Genomic DNA, 26,155 nt, shown 5'->3' on the forward strand with positions numbered 1-26,155 from the left:
CTCTGTGATTTCATGCCCCTGTGGGGTGACACTTTGAAAGGAGGCCTGTTGCGCTTGGCTGGCACAGTTCTGGTTCAGTCAATTGGAATGGTCTTCTTTTACTCTTAAAATAATCCGAACATCAACTCGCAGTTTGTAATACTTTCTTTAGTGTCCGTCATGAGTAGGGGTACTGAGTACTGATCTTGGTCTTCCATTTCAAATATATATATATATATATATATATATATATATATATATATATATATATATATATATATATATATATATACTTAGGTGCGTAAGCTGGAACCCATTTTGCTGACCTCGGAAGGATGACAGGTTTAGTCAACCCACCTGGTGTTATTTAACACTTGAAGCCTGAAGCCTGAGCTCAGGCTTCAAAGGGAGATTTCCCCTTTGAAGCCTGAGCTCCTCGGACTTTCGGCTCCCTCACCCTGCACTCCTTGGAGAAAAATCCAGCTGCTTGGGTATATGGAGGTTTGAATAGCAGTTGGTAAAATGATTGCTGGAGTTCAAAGTGTTAAGCAACCACCTTAACCGTTCAGCCAACACCAGGCTTAGTTCTCATCAATGAAGGCAGCATAAAACAACCAAGTAAAACTACACAAGCTAAGCCCTTTGCTGTTTCAAGCTTTACCCGAGTTCTCAAGCAGCTGCATGTATTTAGAAGTAGCACACATAGGAAAAACCCAACACTGCACGCTCGCATCAATCACCAGACTGTTTTAATCACTTGTTGGCCAATGGTCAGTGACAGTGTAGACAGAATGCTCTTGTGGAGGGTCAATCTCTGTTTTGTGTGCAACACCAAGCTGATAGTTTGCAGCATTGCTGGAAGTCTGGCTTTGCCGCTGATGCTGCTTTCACTGCAGGTTCGAGCAGGAATTTGTAATTTGTTCAAGGTTCTGGGGTTAACTTGCCAAGGCTTCGTGAAATACATCGTTGGATCCTTCATGTCCACTAACTTATGCCAGCAGATAGGACACTCAGCTTAATATTAATCTGACAGACTGTGCACACATTGATGAATTGCCCTGCATGTGAAAAACCAGGATGAGAGATTATACTGGGATCAAGATTTGAACTCAGGCTTGATAGTAAAAAGATGTGTGTGGAAATCTTGCTGCTCGTCGTCAGCAACCCATATAACAAGAGCAATTTTTTTTCAAATTTGATCAAAAATGCAATATCTTAAGAGCTGCAATGCATGTAACCCCTATTTCATTTCTTATCACAAAGCTGGATTTTCCTGTTTTGAAGCCATTTTTTGACACCTCGACTTGGGAGATATTTTAACAATGCAATTTATTGGCAACATATACCCGTATGAATTTCCGAATACAGCGAGACAAACCGCACACACATACACACACATACGTGCACACACACGTTGTGTACATAATTTCATAGTAAAAGGAAAATTTGCCATTTCTTGTACTGCTCTGAGAATCTTTCTGGTGGTGTCACATGCCACTCTTTAAAAGGGGAGTTATCAAACGTTATACAGGAGCTTGAGCAGAACAAATGCTTTGTGTGCGTCAATTTGCTCCAGACGGCCCGCCATACGGATCACGTCATTGTGCTTCTCGATAATTGCTTTGGGCGAAGTCCTCGGGTCGAAGTCGAAGTGACATACATATTGTGGCGTTCACGGGACTTGAACAAATCCCGCCAACGTAAGATGAGCCGAAACGATGGAGGCTGTTTATTTTTATAACCCAAGGGTGGCGGTTTTGATCGCTCTATAGCAAACGGGACGAGAAAGGTGGCACGTAGCACTTTACTGAGTAAATAACGTTTATTTATTTACACACAAGAGCGATAAGAAGACTCGGCAAGAGGAGGGATCCGTGAGCGATTCGACGAAGGGTCATGTTGATTCGGGCGCGGGGGAAAGCACAAACAATCTCAATGTATATACAACAAAATGTAAAGAATCAAATAAAATCGGTACACGAAATTCAGACCCTCGAAGGTGCCAGGTGCACGCACACACACACAAACAAAACGTAGCTCGTTCGTCAGGCTTGCCCGTGGTGTCGATGCAAAAGTCATTGGATGTGGGTGCTGGACGAGCTGGCGTTGCGCCTGTCAGGGCCAGGAGGCATGGTTGTGCAGATGTTTGCGTGAAATGTGCAGTGCAGATTTCAGTGCAGAAATTCAGTCCTTCAGTGCAGAAATGCAGTTCTTGGCCTGTGAGCTCCAGCCAGCCACCGTGGTAGTGTTCTTGATTCGTGGACCTCCTGTGGTGTGGGCCCAAACCTCTCGAAGCTGCCAGGGAACCTAGTTCATGCGCCAAGAGCGAGCAGGAGAGACAGGCAGGTCTGCCCACCATCCGGTCCCATACTCAGAGCCAGCAGAACACGAGGGCAAAACAACGAGAGGCAAGAGGGATTAGGCAAGAGGCACGAGCAAGAGGAAGGGGCTTCAAGCTTACTCTGCAGCAAAGCCTCACTTGGAGCATCAATTAACGGCGTGGACGATTTTGCATGAGGGACAATATACAGGCAGGACGTCCTGCAAGCTGCAGGAAAGCGTGCTGCAGAAGGTCTTCAGCAGTCGCTCGGCGTGTTCGTTCTCGATCAAGCCTTCCTCTCGGAAAAACGTGAAGCAATCTAGATCCGAGTCCCTCGTCCTCTCTACCGAGCGTCTCATTCGTCCTCTGCCAATCGTACTCGGGGGGCGGAGCCGTCCGCAAATATATCTATCCCCTTTCTCTCAATCCTCCAATCAGGCCGCCCCATGCTCCAGGGTGTCTGCAACTCCCAACGGAGCGCCTCATTGGTCCTCCATCTACGGTCCTCCGCCAATGGTCATCAGGGGGCGGAGCCGTCCGCAGCACCATTCTTTCACATCATGGCAAGCCTGCAGGAAATACTAAAAGGGAATACGCATCAACACTTACCCAAACCCGTCTTCCTTTCTAATTACGTGACAATTATCATTTCCCCCTTAAAGAAATGGACATTTACTAGACAATATATCACCACTAAATCCCTACCTCATTACATCGAGATCCTGGTATAACTCGAACAGCATGGCATACCTAATTAACCATCCTAATTACCCTTTGAATGCATAACCCCCCCCTCAGACGTAACCATATGTATGTATATATATATATATATATATATATATATATATATATATTTATATATACATATTGTGAGAAAAACCATGTTCGCACCAAATTGTGTCCCGCCCACAACGTCACGTGACCTTTTTCAGGCTCCCCGGGATTGGTGGGCTTGTCAGCATGTGGTGGGTGGGCCGCGTCAGAGCTGGGGCACCATTGCTGGCAACAGACGTGGATCTAAGATCGCGAGTGGAAAAATATATCGAGCGCTCAAAATCGCATGTTTTAAAAGCGATTTTTCAAGTGATTTTCAAGACTCTCGACAGCACTGTCGCACTGATCGTTGATAGCTCCGTCTAAAAGGAATGAGTTAAATCCGGAAGAGTGTTATCGTTATTCCCGGCTATCGTTGAGCGGAGCTGTGAGTTGTACAACCTGTTTTTGGAACTCTATTGTTGCCAAGAGTTCTGGCAGGTTGTTGTGCTGTGTATTCCATACTGTTACCAGCCATTTTTGAGATCGAGCCAATAAAATATCGTGCCTACCCCTAGAGGCCGATTTGAAACACAGTGGTGTGTTTTGTTGTTCTTTGTCCACACGTGGACTGCTTGAAGCTCGGACATAACGTCAGTATTCCGTGCTGGAAGATATTAACAGCCGGGATCGCGACAATATACTGTACATTCATACATATACATGTCTAAAAGGTGCCAATAATATTGCATGGCCCAAGTTAGGATTTCTGTGTGGAATAAGCTAAGAGTTATTAATTTTTTCAGCTTTTTTTTGTTCCACTGCAAACAAACAAATACATATGTGGATGCCAAAATATTTTTCATTTCAACAATTTTTTTTGTAAGAAATGGGGCATTATTTGAAAAAAGTGCAAGGGTGCCAATATTTTTGGCCGCGACTACATAAATTATTCATTATTGGGATTCTTGTTTACCTACCCAGTGAGGATCAGAGCATTGCTAAGGTCTTAGAAGGGGGGTTAAGATTTTCAACTGAAACTGAAGCTGGAGGTTTAGGTTGATAATGTGCTGTTGTCAACAAGATGGCCCAAATTACCACTTCACAGACATAGCATGGAACACAGTGTATATGTCGCACTCACATAATTTGTCAGTAATGAGATGTATTTTCCTGTTTATAATTGCCAAAGTTATCAAGCATTATTTCATCCTTTCTCAAAACTCACAAAGATTTTTATGCAAATTGAAAGTGAGAAAAAAGGGATTTAATCATTCAGGTTCTGGAGCTATAGGTTGCCAACCCTCATGTCTGAGCCATCTTGCCAACCCAGTACTTCAATACAACAATTGCTCATCAATGCATTATTTTTCCATACCCACTCCAGAGCTTTTCTCCTCTTACTGACTCTTTTGCTCCTTTTTACTCCCCGTATCATGTGGTCACATGTCATAGCTTCAACCCATTCATTCCATTCTCTGCATGTATCCAGCTGTTAATGTGCCACACTGTCATTTCGTTTTCCATGAGAGTTGACGAGAGACTAAAAAAAATAACGAGACACATGTTGGATCGGAACTGTATGTAACTTGACAAATAATGCCGGTTGGGGAGAAAACATTTTTCTTGCTCTCTATTTTGTTGGTTGTGATTTTGGGTGGTGGTGAAATTTCCACTGAAGTTGTCATCTGGTTGAAAGCATCTCATAACATTGAGGCAGTTTGTGCAGAACGCAATGCTTTGTTATTGTAATGATTCGACACCATGCTATTCCTGTGGGGAAAAGAGTATGGGACCAGCTATGCATTTGACACAAGACTGCCTGCATTTAATAAAAGTTACTCTTTCCAGATTTATTTGTGAAAGTGGAAGTGAAAACTGAGCACGACGTTGATGTGCATCTGGATCGACCAGAACCAAAGGACTCTGAAGTTTCTTTCTTCGAGAGCCATCCTCATGAAGGTTTCTGCCAATGCCCATACATTTTGCTTTGGACATTTTGATGATGAACTCGAGTATTAAGAAAAATAACCCTACATTTTGATTTCATTGCAATAAGTAATAACCATGATGGTAGATCAATTTCTCAAACATCCATTATCCTCTTCAGGATTCAGTAAAATATCTTAACCTACACTCGTATACTTTGTTGTATCCTGATATCTTCAATTAACTAGTTAACCAGGGTACCATAACTGATGACCCAAAGGCTGTGCAAGGTCCTGCCATCAAAGGCTTCTGGGAATTTCAGATTATTTTTTTTTTGAGTTCCAGAGTTGGTGGATAGGGGAGTGACATCAAAGGTACACACAGCTGGGGAGGGGGGGGGATGCGAGCACAAATCACAACCCAATCAGATGAGATGGGTGAATTCCAGCAACTTCATGCTTTACGATGGCAATAACATAATCACTTGAATCAAACAAATTGCAGAACAAAATTTTTACATTGTACTCGTCCAAAGAATATCCAGCTATCTGATCAAGCTTTCTGTGCAAAAGTGAGCAGAAATATATTGTATGTGAGGGATGGAGTCTTTCGGGCTTGTATTTATGCATTAATGACTAACATGTCTGCTTTATGGTGAAATTTCATTGCAAGATAGCCTGAAATTTCCCTTTGCTACGGCTGGTATTTTTGGTCTAAAATCGGAGAGAGAGAGAGAGAGAGAGAGAGAGATAGAGATAGAGATAGAGATAGAGATAGAGATAGAGATAGAGATAGAGATAGAGATAGAGATAGAGATAGAGATAGAGATAGATATATAGATATATAGATATATAGATATATAGATATATAGATATATAGATATATAGATATATAGATATATAGATATATAGATATATAGATATATAGATATATAGATATATAGATATATAGATATATAGATATATAGATATATAGATATATAGATATATAGATATATATATATATACATATATCACTAAATTAACCAAACAACCAGTTGGATTCTCCCTCTCAATTCATCACAAGGAGGAGCTCCTTGTGAGCCAACAGCCATCCATATGTCGTGCCCAACTGTGTCTGGGGACGTCCTCCTGCAGTTGGGTTACTTTTTTTTTTTAAAGGAGGTTGGTGGCATGATTTGAACCCTGGCCACTGTAAAACCCTTCACTCCGCAAAACACAAGAAAAACGCAAAGAAAATTGAAAACCCACTCCGTGGGAGTACCTCCTGTGCAGCTGCCATTCGCAGGACAGCTCACTGGATGACCGGATTGGGGCAAAGCCTTCGGTGCCCTCACTCTTTGATAGGATGAAAACCATGGAGTTACCTTCCTTGGTCAGATTGGGGTAATGTGTGTCAGGGTGGTGCTGATGTGTCGTCCATCAGAAGGAAGTTTCCTTGGGTTAACCAAAGGCAGTCCCTTCGGCTTTGGTGCCTGGAATGTCCTATCCCTTAGAGACGATGATCACCTGTCTCTCTTATCTGAGCTCAAGCGTTTGAACATTGGTATTGCAGCACTCTCTGAGGTTCGGAGACCGGATATTGGTGAGATGATGGCGGGTGGTTACACCGACGATTGGTCTGCCCACTGATGATTACCATGCCCAAGGAGTTGCTGTAGCTGTCCATTAAGTTGACTCCAATGATAATTGAAGTAACACCGGTCAATGAGCGTATTATGAAATGAAGGATTCGTCACTCGGGTGTCGTTTTCCTGGTCTATGTATATGCTCCGACTAAGGCGAGTGATCTTTCCGTGAAGGACGCATTCTATGACATGCTCGAGTCTGTGGTTGATCAGTGCCTCATGCGAGATACTCTTCTAGTCTTAGAGTATTTCAGTGCATCGACTGGAACTGATAGGGATGGTTAGGAAGCATGTGTTGGTCCCTTTGTTTCTGGAACCATGAACCAGAATAGCACTAATTTCCTTGACTTTGCAAGAAGTTATGGACTGAAGGTGGCTGGTTCATGGTTTCAGCATCCACAGGTTCATCACTGGACTTGGTATTCCAACACTGGTGGTGTGGCAAAGGAGATTGACCATGTGATCGTTGATGGTCACTGGAGGATGATCCAGAACTTCATGGTGTACTGGAGTGCTCATTTCCTCAATACCGACCACAGGCTTGTGGTTGCAACTCTGAAGTTACAGCTTATATCTGGGAGAATGCTACGATCCTTGCCAAGGCTGGATGTTAACTAGCTCAAGGATGAGAAGGTAGCTGAAGAGTTTGCGAACAGGCTGAGTGGGAATTTGGCGGGTCTGGGTACTTTGGGGAATCCTGAAAAGTTGTGGAGTGCCTTCAAGCCCACCAACCTTGATGTTGCCGGTGGATGTCTTGGAACTCACTGAAGGGTAAAGAAGAATTTTGTCTCAACGGACACTGGATACCATTGACAAGAGTCTCAGGACCAGGCTTAATGGCAGAGCTGAGCTGTTCAGGGAGTTTAGGCGTAAAACTGGACGTGAGCTGAGGGTGGACAAGGAGGCCTATGTGTGAGGAATCTGTGAGGGGTGGAGCATCACCTGTGGTTGTGATTCTGTCCTGCTTACAGGGGAATTCGGGCATTGCGTTCCTCCAAGCCCATTCCTCTGTGTACTGCAGTTGAAGCGGAGGGTGGTGGACTCTTGAAAGAGGAGTCGGAAGTGAAGGCCTGCGGGGCCGGTTACTTTGAGCGGCTGTACCAGGCTAATCCATCAGCTGTTGAGTTGCATGTCAGGGGTGTTACTATCTCTGTTGCTTACCCTCCAATCAACTGTGTTGCACCTTCGTTTTTGGAAACGCAGGCTGTGGTGAACCGGTTGAAATGGGGAAAAGCTCCTGGGATCTGTGGCATCAATGTTCAACTTCTCAAGGCTGGTGGAAATGCTGTACTCATGTCGTTGCATGCAGTTCTGTGCTCTGCCTGGAACACAGGCATCATCCCAACTGACTGGAAGACTGGTCTTGTTGTCCTTTTATGGAAAGAGAAGGGTGATCGCCAAGACTGCAACAACTATCGGGGGGTGACGCTGCTCTCAGTGCTGGGCAAGGTCTTTGCTCAGATAATTCTTGATCAGGTTCCCCCCCATCTGCTTGAGCACAAATGCCCAGAGCAGTCAAACTTTACAGCAAAGAAGTCAACGATTGACTGTATCCTTGCCCTTGGGGTTCTCAGCGAACACAGACGAGAGTTTCGGTAGGGGCTGCTTGCAGCCCGTGTTGATCTCTGCAAAGCTTTCGATTCAGTGAATCGGGATGCCCTCTGGAGGATTCTTGGTCTTCAAGGGCTGCCACCAAAACTGATTAATCTGATGTCTGAACGAGACTCTCCGACCGAGATTGCTGTGAGATGTGGTGATACCATCTCCGACTTATATTGAGTTGTTGCTGAAGTTTGTTAGGGGTGTTTATTGCCCTCCACACTTTTGAGCGCTTGTATGGACTGGATACTGGGGAGGATGTCAGAGAGATAAAGCTGCAGTGCATCGTTTGGGAATGTCAAGATCTCTTACCTTTATTTCGCAAATGATGCATTCATCTGTGCAGAGACTCTGGATATCCTTTTGGGGGTCCTCGAGGTGCTGAATGAGGATTCGGAGCCGCTGGGATTACAGGCTTCCTGGGTCAAAACTAATAACAAAGCTTTCAATTATATATTGGATGCTGCTGTCTTGTCTGTACTTGTTTGTGGTGAGGATGTTGAGGTCACAGACAGATTCACTTACCTTGGCAGTGATATTCATGTCTCTGCTGACTGTGAGCCAGAGGTCACCAGATGTGTGGGTCAGGCCTGGGGAGTCATGGATTCACTGGATCATGGGGTGTGGCGCTGTCGGTACCTAAGCAGGACCAAAGTACGAGTCTTCAGGTTCTTGGTGCTTCCAGTCTTGCTCTATGGATGTGAGACTTGAACTCTGACCAAGGGTCTGAGAAGGAGACTTAATTCCTTTGGTTAGCCTTTCCACAGTAATGGGTAACCATTGTGTTACATACATAGTCCACATTAAGTGTGTCCAGTTTATCTTGCAAATGAGGGGAAATAAAAGACTGACCCCTCCACTACTAGAATCCAACAGTAAGAAGATAATCTAACCCAGCACAATTTATTGATGGGGTGTTCTGTCTTCATCTATCTATAATTACAGCTGTGTGTGTGCGTGTGTGCGTGTGTGCGTGTGTGTGTGTGTGTGTGTGTGTGTGTGTGTGTGTGTGTGTGTGTGTGTGTGTGTGTGTGTGTGTGTGTGTGTGTGTGTGTGTGTGTGTGTGTGTGTGTGTGTGTGTGTGTGTGTGTGTGTGTGTGTGTGATCGCTGTTTCTCGACAACCGCTGGTCCGATCTAATTGAAACTTGCCAGATATATTGCTGGGGACCTGAGAATGTGCCTTTTCAAGGTTTGATATTAATTGGACAAGTGCTTCCCAAGTTATGGCCATTTATTTACCAATCCAATGACAATACACGTTGTTGCGTGGGCGTGGCCGATGGGGAAGGGAAGCTCAGCCGCGTTCCCCATTACGGGTTACAACGTACGGACTTCCGGAGAGTGATGACTTCGTGTATTCTAATAATTTCTCGATTTCTCATGCGCATTTATAGATAAACACAATGCCGCAAGTTATGATCGTTTTCATATGAGACGGTGCATAAATTTCGGTAACATCAGAGTGCTGGTATGCTCCGAACCAGGAAGTAATTTTTTTTTCTCTCTCTTCTCTTCTCTTTTTGTTTTTCCTTGTGAGGACATTGCGAAAAGGCAAAATACGTTGGCGCAAATTGAATAATTGGCCATTAAAACCTAAATTGCGAGTCATCGTAACTGTGATATGCAAACTTCCGCGCCACCCACGTACGGGCACGCGAGAGCGAAGAAACGGCCTGTGTGGTTGTTGTTTGTTGCTCGCGGTTTGAATTTTTTTTTTTTGCAGGCAGCCGCGTTCCCCATTACGGGTTACAACATACGGGCTTCCGGATAATGATGACTTCGTGTATTCTAATTTCTCGATTTATGCGCATTTATGGATAAACACAATGCCCCAAGTTATGATCGTTTTCATATTAGATGGTGCATAAATTTCGGTAACATCAGAGTGCTAATATGCTCTGAAGCAGGAAGTAAATTATTTTTTTGAACGTTTTTTTTCGTGTATTCTAATAATTTCTCGATTAGTTATGCGCATTTATAGATAAACACAATGCCCCAAGTTATGATCGTTTTCATATTTGACGCATAAATTTGGGTAACATCAGAGTGCTGGTATGCGCCGAAGCAGGAAGTAAATTATTTTTTTGCACGTTTTTTTTTTTTCTCCTCTTTCCTCTTCTCTTTGTGTTTTTCCTTGCAATAAAAGGCAAAATACGTTGGCGCTAATTGAATAATTGGCCATTAAAACTAAATTGCGAATAATCGTAACTGCCAGATGTGAACTTCTGGATAGTGAGGACTTCACTTCCGGATAGTGACGATTACTGTATTCTTTCTCGATTCTTTCTTTCTCGATTTCTGTACTTTCTCGATTTTATTAAACCCAATACCCCAATCCAGTCAGTGCTGATTACTGTATTCTTTCTCGATTTTTTTTTTCTTGATTTATCGACTTACTGTATTCTTTGTTTCTCGATTTCTGTACTTTCTTAAACACAATGCCCCAATCCAGTCGTCGTTTACGAGAGCGAAGGAACGGTCTGTGTGGTTGTTGTTTCTGGCACGCGGTTTGAAAGTTTTTTTTTTTTTAATTTATTTATTTATTTATTTATTTATTTTTGCATATACGGCCACGCACATACGGGCACGTGATAGCGAAGGAACGGCCTGTGTAGTTGTTTCTGGCATGCGGTTTGAAAGTTTTTTGTTTTGTTTTGTTTGCACCTATGGGCATGCACCTACGGGCATGCACTAGTTAACAGAAATGGCTCAAAGCCTTCTGTAACAAACGTGACTGGTCCGCAATCGGAAAGCCAGATTTTTGTACAGCTTTTACGGCGATATGGACTTACCACTAATATTATCCTTTGTTACACATTTGTCATTTAGGTTAAGTTATGTTATCTCAAAAAGAACAAGACCGTATTTTTAAAGGTTGTGCAGCTTGAGCATTTTGTTTCTTTCATGATGAATTGACCAATAGCATAACGATTGTTACTCTGTTTTCAACCCCCCAGCATTCACATTAAAGTATATTTTTGGCAAATTCAGGGTGTGGGATATCATAAGTAAAGTCTTTTTACACATACAATCTAAACCAGTCTCAATCAAAAACGTATGTGTTCATATAAAACTCTTGGTAAATCAATTTAGTTTTTAATATAGCACTTACGACAAAGATTTATTCCCATCACAGTGAATAAAATTTTATCTGCACGCTTTAATTTTAGGACAATAGCGGTTTTGCTATAAATAGTATATATCTACATTTATATTCACCTAAAAACATGTTAGTGGTATTCTATGGATACTTTAGGAATTCTGTGATAGCTCCTGAAGATCTTCTTCTTCTTCTTCTTCTTTCGGCTGCTCCCATTAGGGGTCGCCACAGCGGATCAACCCTATGATCCGCATAGTGATTTGGCACATGTTTTACGCCGGATGCCCTTCCTGACGCAACCCTGGTCGCCTCTTACGACACAGGGATATGGTACACCTATTTTAACCGGGGTATACACCGGCCCAGTATACTGGTACTCATTTCGCCGACCTCGGAAGGATGACAGGCTGAGTCAACCTCCTGGTGTATTAATTCAGTGGCCCAACGGGGCTTGAACTCAGGACCTTTTGGATCCCAAGCCGCTGCCCTAACCACTGCGCCAACATCAGGCTCGTGATAGCTCCTGAAGATAAGACCCTTAAATGTAGCATATTACTGTGGAACAGCTCTGGAACCAGGTCTCTTCGGAGAATCCTTGGCTCTCGCTAGTCAGACTGTGTCCAACGAGCGGTTGCTGAGAGAGACTCAAATGAGATATTTTTACCTGGATTTTCCGTGAGCGTCAGGTGCGGCTGTATGGACATGTGGCTTGTTTTCCTGACGCTAATCCTACTCACCAGATTCTCTCAGCGAGGGAGCCTCGTGAGTGGAGGACGCCAATGGGCCGACCACGTGCCTCGTGGTTGCAGCAGGTTAATCAGCATCTCAAAGAGATTAGGATGGTCATACGGAGGCCCCTGGTACCGTACCGGCGGAAAGTGGACACAGTAACGTGCTGCTCTGGTGCATGTTCCCACACTTGACCTGACCTGTTCATCATAAGCTTTGTTAGCAAGTCCATAACGGGGGCTTCTTTATCATTTTCATATCTGTGCACCGCAACCGTATCTCGGATATGTAGGGACTAAATTTGACCCCCCCCCCCCAGACTTGGAAAAAAGACAACACATGATGGTATGTGTACATATGCACATCAATTTGTGGACACAGTAACGTGTTGCTCTGGTGCATGTTCCCACACTTGACCTGACCTGTTCATCATAAGCTTTGTTAGCAAGTCCAAAACGGGGGCTTCTTTATCATTTTCATATCTGTGCACCGCAACCGTATCTCGGATATGTAGGGACTAAATTTGACCCCCCCCCCCAGACTTGGAAAAAAGACAACACATGATGGTATGTGTACATATGCACATCAATTTGTTTTGTGATGCAATCAAAGATGGCCGACTGGCGGCCATTGTAGTTGTAAAAATCCCGATGTTTAACAAGTTCTCAACCATTTCTCGGACATGCATTTGCCGATGTTGTTCAAATTTGGCACACAGATCATGAATGATTGCTTACATATGCACATAATTTTTTTTTTTGAGATCACATGCAAGATGGTCGACTGACGGCCATTTTGTTACCATAAAGGGGGGTGACTGACCGCCGGGGTGACTGAACACTTGTTACGGGGTTCATTTGGATGATTTTTTTTTTTCTGTTGATATGCAGATTCCAGCCAAATGCAAAATGGGAGTATGCAGGTGAGGTATGATTCTATCTCATGGGGATGAGACGTATGCTATTTGTTCATATGCAGCTGGTTATTGCACAAACTGCAAAAACTCAATTTTCACTCGATTTGCAGTTGTGGAAAAAAAAATATCTGTGTGGTCTTCATATTTTGCTTTGTCAAACCAGGTTGATATTCACATGGGTGATCAAGTTTAATCTTGCCAACATTAGGCATTGCATGTTGATAACTTATTTTGTTTATTTTTTTTCTGGGTGGATTAAAAACACCAGAGGGATGAGTTTGAACACACCCGTTTACACCCAAACTGTGGTTGCACTCCTAAGTTAGCTATATTTGGTGACGTTAGTGCAGGTGATAACCTTTTTTTTCCGACGGACTTTTTTTTTCACCCTTGAGAGTTATGTCGTTAGGTGAGCAGTAAAATTACTTTTAAATCGATGTGTAGGTTGTATTTGTAATATTTTTGAATAATTATCGATTAGCACATTTGAGAGGTCACGTGACTCCTTCTTGGTCAATCTTACCGACTGTGGTAGGTACCGTAATGCCTTACTATTAATTTGCTGATAATGGTAACGTCTTAACTGTGAATTGTTGTTTATATGCACCCTATAGATCACAGATTCTTCACCGCAGGTCCGCGGTTCGTGGAAAGAAAGCAACCGGATCCGTAGAATAATGGCAGAAATAAATAAAGAAAGAAATAAAACCTTTTTTTTATTGATAAATTTCCTGCCACTCACCCGATCGTGATGCCCGACGAATATATATATATATATATATATATATATATATATATATATATATATATATATATATATATATATATATATATATATATATATATATATATATACATATATATATATATATATACATATATATATATATATACATATCTTCTTCTTTTTCTTTCGGCTGCTCCCTTTAAGAGGTCGCCACAGTGGATCATCCGCATGATCCGCATAGTGATTTGGCACATGTTTTACGCCGGATGCCCTTCCTGACGCAACCCTGGTCGCCTCTTACGACACAGGGATATGGTACACATTTTAACCGGGGTATACACCGGCCCAGTACACTGGTACTCATTTTGCCGACCTCGGAAGGATGACAGGCTGAGTCAACCCCCTGGTGTATTAATTCAGTGGCCCAACGGGGCTTGAACTCAGGACCTTTTGGATCCCAAGCCGCTGCCCTAACCACTGCGCCAACACCAGGCTCGTGTGTGTGTGTGTGTGTGTGTGTGTGTGTGTGTGTGTGTGTGTGTGTGTGTGTGTGTGTGTGTGTGTGTGTGTGTGTGTGTGTGTGTGTGTGTGTGTGTGTGTGTGTGTGTGTGTGTATACATATATATATATATATATATATATATATATATATATATATATATATATATTATAATGGTGTAAGTGTCTATCTGTATCATCCACTCCAAAGGTGGATCCAGAATTTTTATGAAGGGAACACGGTGCATACTCGCCAAGATGCTGCGAGTGCGAAACTATCACGATGTAAGATCCGGGGCCCACTTAAGGGCCCTGAAAGCTTTGAGATTTTAGGTGCTCTCAGATACACTGAGCATCTTCTGCCCTAGCTGTATCTATAGTATACATGACATGCTGCCTGTATAAAGGCCCTGTCACACCTTGACGATTGAGCCAGCGTATGCCTGACGTATGCAAAATTTGGCTAAAATGCTGGCACATGTCGAATACGTTATGGGTAAGTTTTTATATACGTTAAGAGCACGCTGGCAAACGTCTTAGTACGCTGGCTTTTTTTCGTAGTACGCCGAGGTGTTAGACAAATTTTCCATGTTTGAAATTTTTCGACGTATGCCAGCGTATGACTCACACATTCCGTATAACGCTGGCCATAAGTTGTAGGCACGTTACGCGATCGTTGACACACGTTACTTGTAAGTTACTCATCAGTCGAAACACGTCGAGGTAATGTTTAGGGTACCCGAAACTTATTTCTAACCTATGAGTAACGTGCTGTAGGCACGTTACGCGATCGTTGACACACGTCCACACACGTTACTTGTAAGTTACTCATAAGTCGAAACGTGTCAAGGTAATGGTTAGCGTCAGTGTTCCAGACTCCCTGTTTTTTTTTTTTGGGAGGGGGGGGGTTCTTCGGTATGATGGTGATGTTGACACTTCAATTTCTAGTGCGGTTATAATATAATATAATTAATAGGCTGCCGCTCAACGATTTAAATCATAACCGCACTAGAAATCGAAGTGTCAACATCACCGTCGTACCGAAGAAAAAAAAACAACAAAAAAAGAAAACCAAGGAGTCTGGAACACTGACGCTAACCATTACCTTGACGTGTTTCGACTTATGAGTAACGTGTGTCAACGATCGCGTAGCGTGCCTACAACTTATGCCAGCGTATGCGGAACGTGTGTCAAATGTCGAGTACGTCGAGAAATTTTCAACATGCTGAAAATTTCTCGACGTATGACGACGTATGCCCGAAAACTCCGACGTATGCCAGCGTGCTCTTAACTTGTACAAAACTTACCCATAACTTATTAGACGTGTGCCAGCTTGGTTCAGCAAATTTTTCATACGTCGGCATACGCTGGCTAAAACTTCAAGGTGTGACAGCGGCTTCACACTTCGATGTTTAGTGCGGTTATGATTTAAATCGTCGAGCCGCAGCCTATGAATAGCCTACGCCACGTGATCGTCGGCGATACGCTGCCGTGCTATGCATAAGTTAGACTATCGTTGGGCATACGTTGTGAACGCCGACAACACGCTCAGCATTTGTTGGTATAAGTTATCTATATGTGAGTAAAACGTTCTGTGTGCGTTACTAATACGTTATGCATACGTCCAACACATTATTATACGCCCAAAACTTTTTTTAAAAACATCAATAGTTCAGCGTACGCCAGCGTTTTACATACATTTTGAGACCTTGCCATACGCTGGCTAAAACGTCAAGGTGTGACAGCCCCTTAAGATAGTACCTACACTGTACTTTGTCTTTTTCAAGAAAGATGCCACAAAATTATAAATGGAACCTGGGTAGTCGAACATATAATATAACTAGAGGGGGAGCACTCGGTAGAGTGCAAAACCTCTGCCGCCAATACTGCGAGGTCACTCAAGTGAACCTGATGGATCCTATTCATTCAATTTGACGTCAACAGTGCTCACAGAGTTATAGTTTGCAACTTTCCCTTTTACTTTTAACTTTTACATACTCAATTCATTCGTCATAACTAGATTCCTTGAGACAGAAATTGATTTTACGTGTGTATATCCACCTGAAGTTCCAAAATCAGCCCTAATTATAATTTTGGCATGTTTTTTTGTTGGAAATCACTCATAACATGTACAAATGCAAAAAAAAAAAAAAATCGAAATTTTGGTGAAAAAAAACTTTCAAAATTTTTTTTCTCTAACAATTTTTTTGGGGGGCGGGGGGGTTGGAAATCACTTAAAACATGTAGAAATGCAAAAAAAAAAAATTCAAATATTTTTTTTCAAATTGGCCGCCATAGCGGCCATATTGGATTTTGGACCAAGTCCAACATCCAATGGCATGATCCTTTGACCAGACCTAAACCCCCCCCCCACCAAGTTTCGTAGAAATCCGTCGAGGAGTTTTTCCGTAATACTGTTCACAAACAAACAAACAAACAAACAAGCAGTCATAGACTGGTACTTACGAAATCGTCAACTTGACCTCTGACCTTGTCTAATAAAAGCTGTCTGTAGAGAAGGTAGCGACGCAAACCAGAAGTTTCTATGATGATTCTGTATCAAACCATCAAAAATCGTAACGTCGAGCGAAGCAAAAATCTCCATTTCTCCACGCAATTATACCTTAACGTAACTCAACGACGCGTCTGCTCGAGCACACTGCATCATGGGACGACCCGTGACGCGTCGAGTGAAATATTTTTATACAATCTTAAAACGTCTCCAAAACATCCGAGTTTTACCAGAATTTCGACAACCGAGTTTTAAGCGTCCTAAGCGATCGCAAAAACCGAAGACAAAATTAATCGAAGTTAAAATGAACTCGTAACGTCGAGCGAAGCAAAAATACTCCATTTCTCCACGTGAATTTACGGAATTATGTTTGACCTCACTGTGACCTTGACCTTTGACCGATTTTGACCAAAATCTAATCAGCACTAGCCATCACCCTCCTGAATCACTTGGTGTAATTTGACATTGGTAGCTTGTTCCGTTCGAGTTATCTGTACCAAACCATCAAAAATCGAATATTTGGCCTCACTGTGACCTTGACCTTTGACCGATTTTGACCAAAATCTAATCAGCACTAGCCATCACCCCCTGAATCACGTGGTGTAATTTGACATTGGTAGCTTCTTCCGTTCTCGAGTTATCGTGCCTACAAACAAACAAACAAACAAACAGAAACGGAAGGCATCAATATACTTACGAAATCTTTAGATTTCGTAAGTAACAAACAAACTAACAAACAGAAACGGAAGGCATCAAAAGTACCAAACAGAAAGGTGTGAAAACAGTAACCTCCATCCATCTTCGATGGCAGAGGTTAACAATTATACAGGAGGATCTTTGGAAAAAATAGTTGAAGATATTTTGGAAGGAAGACTGAGCCTGCGTAAAGCATCCAAACAATATAACATACCTATGGGAGCACTCATTCACAAGATAAATAACAAACACAAAGCTCAATCGGGTGGTCAAACTGCATTCAGCTGAGGAAGGAGAACGAATCGTGAAGACATTAACTACATGATCATTGTGGTGACCCCCCCTTGACAAGTTTGAGATTCGATTGCTGGTGAAAGCCATGCCAGATAAAGCTGGCAAGATAGTAACCAAGTTCAAGGGCAACTTACCTGGAGTGGAATGGGCGTAGGGATTCCTCAAGTGACACAACACTTTGACAACCAGGTTCACTGAGAATATCAAAATGTTCCGTGCTGAAGTTGGACAAAATCAGATAAATTAATATTTTGACAACCTTGAAGAGAGCCTCCAAGATGTTCCTACAGAAAGCATATGGAACTATGATGAGACAAATTTCACAGATGACCCTGGGAAAAAGAGAGAGGTGGTAAAGCGTGGACTGAAATATCCGGAACGAGTTATAAACCATTCGAAAGCAGCCATATCAGTAATGTTTTGCGGAAATGCAGCTGGAATAGTACCCCCATATATCGTTTATAATCAGAGCATCTCTGGTCAAGATGGTGTGATGGGGGATCAAAAGGCACAATATTCAATGGAACCCGTAGTGGATGGTTCGATGGGCATACATTCCATGACTGGTTCATAACCAGCTTTCTCCCAGCTGCGAAAAATAGAATAGAACAAAAGTCATAATCAGAGATAATCTGACGAGCCATGTTCATGAGGATATAATTGTAGAGTGTGAGAAGCACATCAAATTCATCTTTCTCTTGACATAGCTCACACAACCTCTTGACATGGCTCATTTCAGGCCTCTGAAGATCAAATGGTGAGTCATATTGTCATCGTGGAAGGCTGAAACCAAATCTACAAACACCCTTCCGAAGTATGAGTTTTTCAAAGATGCTTAAACAGCTTGAGGAGCAGGTTCAGTTACAGTTATGTTAAAGCAGAGAACATGAAAACTGGATTTCGAGCCTGTGGCATATTTCCAGTAGATCGCAATGCTGTCTTGAAGCGCCGTCCTATGGAAAAGAGCAAGCAAATATCCAACCAGGTCCTGAATGAAACGCTTTTAAACTTCCACAACCCAACAAAAATGCAGGAAATGAAGCAAGGTATATGTTGCTCCTGGCAAATCTGTCACCACTGATGACTTTGAAAAGGAGGATCCAGAAACACAAACTGATGATGATGAGGTATCTAATGACCATGATGAAAGTGATGACACAGAGAAGGGAAGTGATGACCAGGAGGAAAAAAGCAATGCAAGCAATGCCTCAGAAGGGTCTGGAAATGATCCTGCAGATACATCCGATGAGGACTTGTTCCATTTGACAGATGTCAAGAAGGTGAAGGAATCAAGTGAGATTGAGGTCAGCAACTGGCTACTGGTTACTTTTTCAGGAAACCCCAAAAGTTGCAAAGTCTATCATGGCCAAGTTGACCTGCCATTTGGAAGCACAGCATTTCAAGGAACTTTTGAGAAGAACAAAAGTAGAAGAGTTTGCAATGCAACTCTTTTTTTTTTTTTGTCTGCCCTGACGAAACTGACACATGCATGTTTGACTTTGAGTCCATCTTTGGCAGGGTAGACAGTGCAAAGAGGTGTGCTGCGGTTTGCTGTCAATAGCTCTGAATGGTGAAAATTTGAATTGTGAATTTATTTGAAAAACACCATGACATTAGAAATAACTTGTGAATGGTGAAAATTTTATTCTAAGGTCACCAAATATGACTGAAAATACCAAATAATTATGAGCAAGTTTTGCTCACAAAATTGTTAATTTCATACTTTCCAATGTTCTGTTGAAATTTTGTTTTATAATGAGCAGAATAAAGCAGAAATTTGCTATTGTGTTGTGCTAATTTTTTTAAACTCTTAAACCATTCAAAGCTCCTCCAATTAGGAAAATATTTTGAATATCATCACTTGGTAGGTGTTCAAACCTGGTGAATTGGTCGGTTTTCAAGCATACCCCCAACACAAGGTGACTTTTGAACGCCTGAATATCAAAAAACAAAAAATATCCATCTTCCCCTCATCTGGTGGTCACCAACTTGGGGTGTTGGAAAGATCACACTCTGGAGGGAATTTAAAGCCAATAATAACACACATTTATTTCGTTTAAGGTCTTCAAAATTGAAAAAAACTTCAAAAACGGTTCAAATTCACCCCTCTTTACGGTACTTAAACTTGTCACCAACTATTTCTCGAACATGCATGGTCCAATTTTGTTCAAACGTGGCACAAGCACACGACACGATGGCATACACTTGCACCTCACTTCATTTTGCGATCTTATCAAATATGGCCGAGTGGTGGCCATTTTAGTTGTAAATAAATATGGGCTCGCCATTTAACTTCGTTCAGCAAAATTACTAAAACAACGGGGACCATGACATGTTATGTCTTTTTATTTTTTAAAAATTTTTCCCTTGTTCAATTCCAATATTTAACAGTCAGGGTATTAAGGAATATAGGCCAAGTTTGAATGTCAGATCATCTCGTGATTAATTTTATGTTTCTCTTATGGAACAAATGCATACGTACATGTTAGCCTTTGGTACGTTTGTCAGAATGATGTTGTGAGTATTCAACAGAATCTGATATGTTTTTTACAGGTCATGTGATGTTGTATTTGCAGGAGAATTCACTGAATCTACAAGGGAGACTGCACTTACTATTATGAATGATGAAGACACATGCCCGCAGGACTCACCAACTGAAACGAAGAAGAGGTCTTTTTACACACAAGACAAACTGAATAAGGAAATGTTTGCACAGAATAAATTTAGCAAGGCTCAAAAAAGAAAGAAAAGTGAACGTTCATACAAATGCAAAACTTGTGGAAAATCATTCGTTTGGCCATTCCAATTGAGAACACACGTGAGAACTCACAATGGTGAACACCCATACAAATGCACAAATTGTGGAAAAACTTTCAACCGGTTAGATGGCCTTAAAATACACATGTCAGTTCACAGTGGAGAACGCCCATACAATTGCACAAATTGTGGAAAAACTTTCAATCGGTTAGACAGCCTTAAAATACACATGTCAGTTCATAGTGGAGAACGCCCATACAAATGCACAGTCTGTGAAAAATCTTTTAATCGGTCATACACCCTTAAAACACACATCATAATTCACAGTGGAGAACGTCCGTACAAATGTACCGTTTGTGGAAAATCTTTTAGTGGGTCGTCCAACCTTAGACAACACATGATGATTCACAGTGGTGAGTGCCCGTACACATGCACAGTTTGTGGAAAATCTTTTCGTGTATCGGCGACCCTGAGGCATCACATGATGATTCACAGTGGAGAATGCCCATACAAATGCTCAAGTTGTGGAAAATCTTTTAGTCATTCATGTCACCTTAAAATACACATGAGAAGTCACAATGGTGAACGCCCGTACAAATGCTCAATTTGTGGAAAAACTTGTAGTCAGTCGTCCAACCTTAAAACGCACATGAGAATTCATAATGGAGAATGCCCATACAAATGCACAGTTTGTGGAACAAATTTTAATTGGTTATCCACCCTTAAAACACATATGGCAGTTCACAATGGAGAACAACCACATAAATGCACAGTTTGTGCAAAATCTTTCAGTCGTTCGTCAAGCCTTAGACAACACATGATGATTCACAGTGGAGAGTGCCCGTATAAATGCTCAAGTTGTGGAAAATCTTTCAATCGATCGTGTCACCTTAAAACACACATGAGAATTCACAATGGCGAACGCCCGTACAAATGCCCAGTTTGTGGAAAAACTTATTGTCAGTCATCCAACCTTAAAACACATATGAGAATCCACAATGGAGAACAACAAATTGAACAGAATGTTTTTTAGCAAAAAATTGGGAAAAAAACAAAATAACAGACAACATCTCAAGTCGATCAAAGTATAACAACACAGGAACTAGAAAACGAAGCATCCTACAAATACTTATGAATAGAAGAAGGTCCCCAGGTGCAGCACAAAAAATGCGTAAAATAATCAACAAAGAATACCTTCGCAGAACACGACTAATTCTGAAGTCATCCCTCTCTCCAAGAAACAAAACCAAAGCGATAAACCAACTTGCAGTGCTGGTAATCGAATATAGCTGTGCACTTATAAACTGGCCACAATTGGAGATCAACAATCTATACACCAACAAAAGGAAACTTCTAACTATTCACAAAATATTCGACAAAAACCAATGCATACCGAGGTTGTAGTTACCGAGATGAGAAGGATGAGGCCATCTGATGGAGCTTAACCCAGTGCACAGAACATTATATGTAGGACTGGTGGAGTATGGGAAAAGCTCAAGAGACTATTGGATGACATTTGTACACGAGCAAGAAAACAACAGCCAAGAAAAGGGACCTTTAATCCATTTAGTAACAAACTTAAAAAAAAAAAATTAAAAGAGCTTGACAGGATAGGGATTGACAAGGAAGGCTCATTGGAATGGCTAAGAAGAGGTCAAATTAGTTGGGATGGGGAACAAGTCATCAAAAATGCTCAAGACCAAGGACACTACACTAATGCCTTGAAGAAAATGGTGGGATTGAGCCAATTGGACAAATGCAGATTTTGTGGGGAAGAAACAAAGTACCACTCACTGCCTTTCAGGATGTAAAAAACTCATGCCAGAACAGTTGTACAAAGAAAGGCATGACAGTGTCTGTCGAGTAATCCACCAGCATATCTGTAAACATTACAACATCCGTCTCAGAACAATCATGAAAACACAAATCAAATCCAATCCTTGAAAATGTACAAATAATGTTCATGTATGACAAGATGATCCCATCAAGTGTGGACATTGCAAACAAAGCATTGCATCTGCACATGATGCTCATATACAAAAAGGAAGTCAGCATTGTTGATCGAGGTTTCAGTTCCCAATGACTTTGGACTAAATGATAGATAAATCAGGAAAAATGACCAAATACCAGGATATGAAAAATGAGGTCAAGAGGACTTGGAAATTGAAGAAAGCTGAAATTGTACCAGTGATAGAGCTACAGGAATGATGAAGAAAACCCTTACTGGGAACTCAAAAATTATTCTGGGAATGACTATTCCAAACGAGCTACAAGGAGAGACTGTCAGAGGTTCATTGAAAATTTTGAAAAGAGCCCTTGGAACAAGGCTATGAGAACAAAGTTTCACAGTTTGGTTCATGAATCATGATCCTTCACCAAATATGACATGGAGATTTTGAGTTCTCCCCACCTCCTGAAACCCACAAAGAGGAGATAACCAATGGGAGAAGGAGATTACAAACATGGAGAATGCCTACACAAATGCAAAAATTTTGGGAAATCCTTAATCATATAATACGAGCTCATGACACTTGAGAAATTACATGAGAGAACGTCCGCACTGATGCACAATTTGCGGAAAATCTTTCACTCAATCATCCCGCCTTAAAACACACTTGTTAATTAAAAATAGAGAATGACCGTACAAATGCGCAATTTGTGTGAAATGTTTTATTCATTTATCCAACCTGAAAATGCTTATGAGAACTAATAATGGTAATCGCTCATACAATGGCATAGTTTGTAGAAATTATTTTCATTAGTCATCCCATCTTTAAAAGCACATGAAAATTCACAATTAAGAACTATGGGGCACAGCAGCACGAGCCCAAGAATGGGGGAGTAGCATTAGATTAGCATTAAAAGGGGGGAATAACATTAGCTTAGAAGCAAACACGCACGCACACACACCCATTATATGTGACATATTATACATATTATATACACACTCACACGCTCATGGAGGTGGATATTTTGAGACATAGAAAGACTCCGTTCCATCTTCTAAAACCCACATAATCGAGATAACAACCAACGGGAGAACGAGGTGATTACAATCAAAGAGAATGTCCAAACAAATGCAAAAAATTGTGGGAAATCCTTCATCAGATGATGCAAGCTCATGACACTTGCGAAATAACACCGATACACAATTTATGGAACATCTTTCACTCAATTATCCCACCTTCAAGCACACATGAGAAGTAATAATGGTGATCGCTTGTACAATTGCACAATTTCTCTAAAATCTTTCATATAATCAGCACACCTTGACACATAGGATAATTCACAATGGTGAATACCTATATAAATGTACAGTTTGTGAAAAAAATCTTAATCCTTCAGGCAATCTTAAAACACATGAGAAATCATACTGGATTTTGATCACAAAGAGCAGAGAGCCTTTAGGGTGTGCAGCCCTATGGGTGTTTAACTTATTGGAACAACTCCACTGAGTGCAATCAGTGACCCCTATCAAACAGCCAGCATCCTGTGGGGAAAGCCACATGGTTGGCTGTAACCAAAGATTTCCTGATAATGGTGAACCCTCTTTTATGGAGGGCATGCTTTTGAACTCAGAAGTGTTTTATTTACTCAGAACTCAGAACTCAGAAATTTACCAAGAAGTGAAAAAAGGAAAAATATTTTCAACAAGATATTGAATTGTCATGAAAATGCCTGTTTGAATAAAGTAACATGTTGAAGCCATGGCTACACTGATTTATTTAAATATGAGGAAATACCACCTGTCGCTTCGCTGATGGGAATACTATGAGAGTGGTGTGGGGGGGGGGAAGGAGGAAGGGAGAGCAAGGAGGGGGAGGGGAAAGAGGAAAAGGGTAGAGTGAGGAGGGCTGGGAAAGTGACTGACAAAGGAATGGGTAGCATGAGAGGAAAGGAAGGCACCATGAGGGGAAGGGAAGGCAGTGTGAGGGGAAGGGAAGGCAGTGTGAGGGGAAGGGAAGGCGGTGTGAGGGGAAGGGAAGGCAGTGAACTTGCTGCTGTTGCAGACTTCGGTTTCTTTGAATCCACATTCTCAACTGTCACTAATAGGTACTCTCTCTGGTGTTTCGTTTTCAAACGTTTTAGCAGAGTGGATATATTGCAGTGATGAGCAAGGTCTATTGAACAAAGTGAGCATGCAACTTTCGGACTGTCTTCTTTCACCTTCCTGAAATAGTTCCAAACTGCATTTCTGGATCTTTTGAACAACATGTCAAAACTTGATCGGTCGATGTATTGCCTACCTGTCCGACAGCAAAGCAATCAGCATGCTTTATCGACGGCCTCTAAATACCTTGCTATTCATTGAAAATGAACACGCCCTTGGGGCATGTTTAGTTTGCAAGGGACTTGCTTTTGCTGCTATATTGCAAATGGGATGCCCCAGGGGCATGTTCCTTTTCATTTAATACTGTTATGGCCGGGGGTTCGAGGTTGGCCATGAGGTAAAGCCTCAGGTTGCTTCCGAACGCCCAGTCCTGAGGCCACCAGCCATGGATAATTCCACAGTTCAGCGGGTTGCAAAGCAACCGCGAATGTCAATTAACCTCGTCAACGAATGGTTATCCGTCGGACTCCGTTTACCCGAGGAGGTGACTAAATTAACTGTTTTGTGCTTTCAGTGCACACTCGGGTTGCTGCCAAGCGATGTCGTCGTCTCTGGTGTCCTAGATATGCCAACAGCAAGTAGGTCCTTTTCTGTTGTGCCTACGGGACCCTCAGCTCTCCACGAACCAAGCCATGTTCTGGGGCCTGGGCTTTCTTCCTCCCCTCCTCCACACTCTGAGCTCTTTCCTTCTCTTCTCACACTCTGCGCACCTTCCTTTTCCTCGCTGGACAATCTTTGTGGCATCTCTGTCCATACACTCTGCGTTTCTTCCTCCTCACAGGATATAACTTTTCCCGTCTCGTATCATGTGAACCTCTTTCTCATTGGTCCATATCTGATGTGGGTGGGTCCATGATGCAGCTTGTGGTGAATGCCACTGTCTCTGAGGGAGCTTTCAACGCAGCCCCCACCCTCCTCCCCCTCCTTTCACCTGCCCAAGACAGCAATGAGGGCCCCTCTTCCTTCCTCGCATGCAAACGTTCATTACCTCCACCACTGAAGGTGGATGAAGGTTATGTTTGTTCAATGTGCCACTGTATCATGCACACAAGATGTGCCGTACTTTATTACATTAGTGGAAAAGCGTTGCACTTCGTGCTACGGACATGCATCTGAGAAGAGACAAAGTCCGATGCAGTGAAGGTAATCTGGTCGGCCCGAAGGATTAATCACCACAGACGGACCGAATGTGCCCAATCAAACAATGGATGAAGTGGCAGCGGAGAAGGATGCAGACGGACCAAGGGACGACCGACCAGGTGAAGGAGGGATTGTTGAATTGAGGTTTGGTGAAAGGCATTGATTATTGGTGGATTGAGAAAGGCAGATTGAGAAAGAGAAAGATTGTTGGAACAGACCGATGGGGTATTGAAAGAAATGTTGAAAGGAGCAGAGGGGTGGGGAGGAAAGACATCACACCAGGGAAAGACAACCTAACCTCAATGCATACCAACCCCCCCTCCCCCCCCCCCCTGGAGAAGGGGCAAAGTTCTACCAACACACAGCCAATTGAAATAACTCATCCTTGGGTGTTTCCTCCATTTCCATGTGTGCTCTCTTTCCCTGGGGTGCATTTCTAAAACTTTCAGAATACTTTACCAGGCCTT

The 26,155-nt window shown here is 42.2% G+C and overlaps 1 protein-coding gene across 2 annotated transcripts in view; it reads left to right on the forward strand.

Moving 5' to 3' along the window:
* Positions 1–24,141, forward strand: part of LOC147009496 (uncharacterized) — a 46,936-nt gene extending 22,795 nt beyond the window's left edge. Inside the window, exons 4-5 of one of the 2 annotated variants that reach the window (XM_085861767.1) lie at positions 4,904–5,014; positions 20,257–24,141. In XM_085861767.1, coding sequence (XP_085717893.1) covers positions 4,904–5,014; positions 20,257–21,470 — 1,325 coding nt within the window. In that variant the 3' untranslated portion in view covers positions 21,471–24,141. The remainder of the gene's footprint in view (positions 1–4,903; positions 5,015–20,256) is intronic. The other variant, XM_085861768.1, reaches the window with a different exon arrangement.
* The last annotated feature ends 2,014 nt before the right edge of the window (positions 24,142–26,155 follow it).

This window comes from Eptatretus burgeri, chromosome 17, assembly GCF_056783735.1.
Source record: "Eptatretus burgeri isolate ZD-2024b chromosome 17, Ebu_testis_v1, whole genome shotgun sequence".
NCBI lineage: Eukaryota > Metazoa > Chordata > Myxini > Myxiniformes > Myxinidae > Eptatretus > Eptatretus burgeri.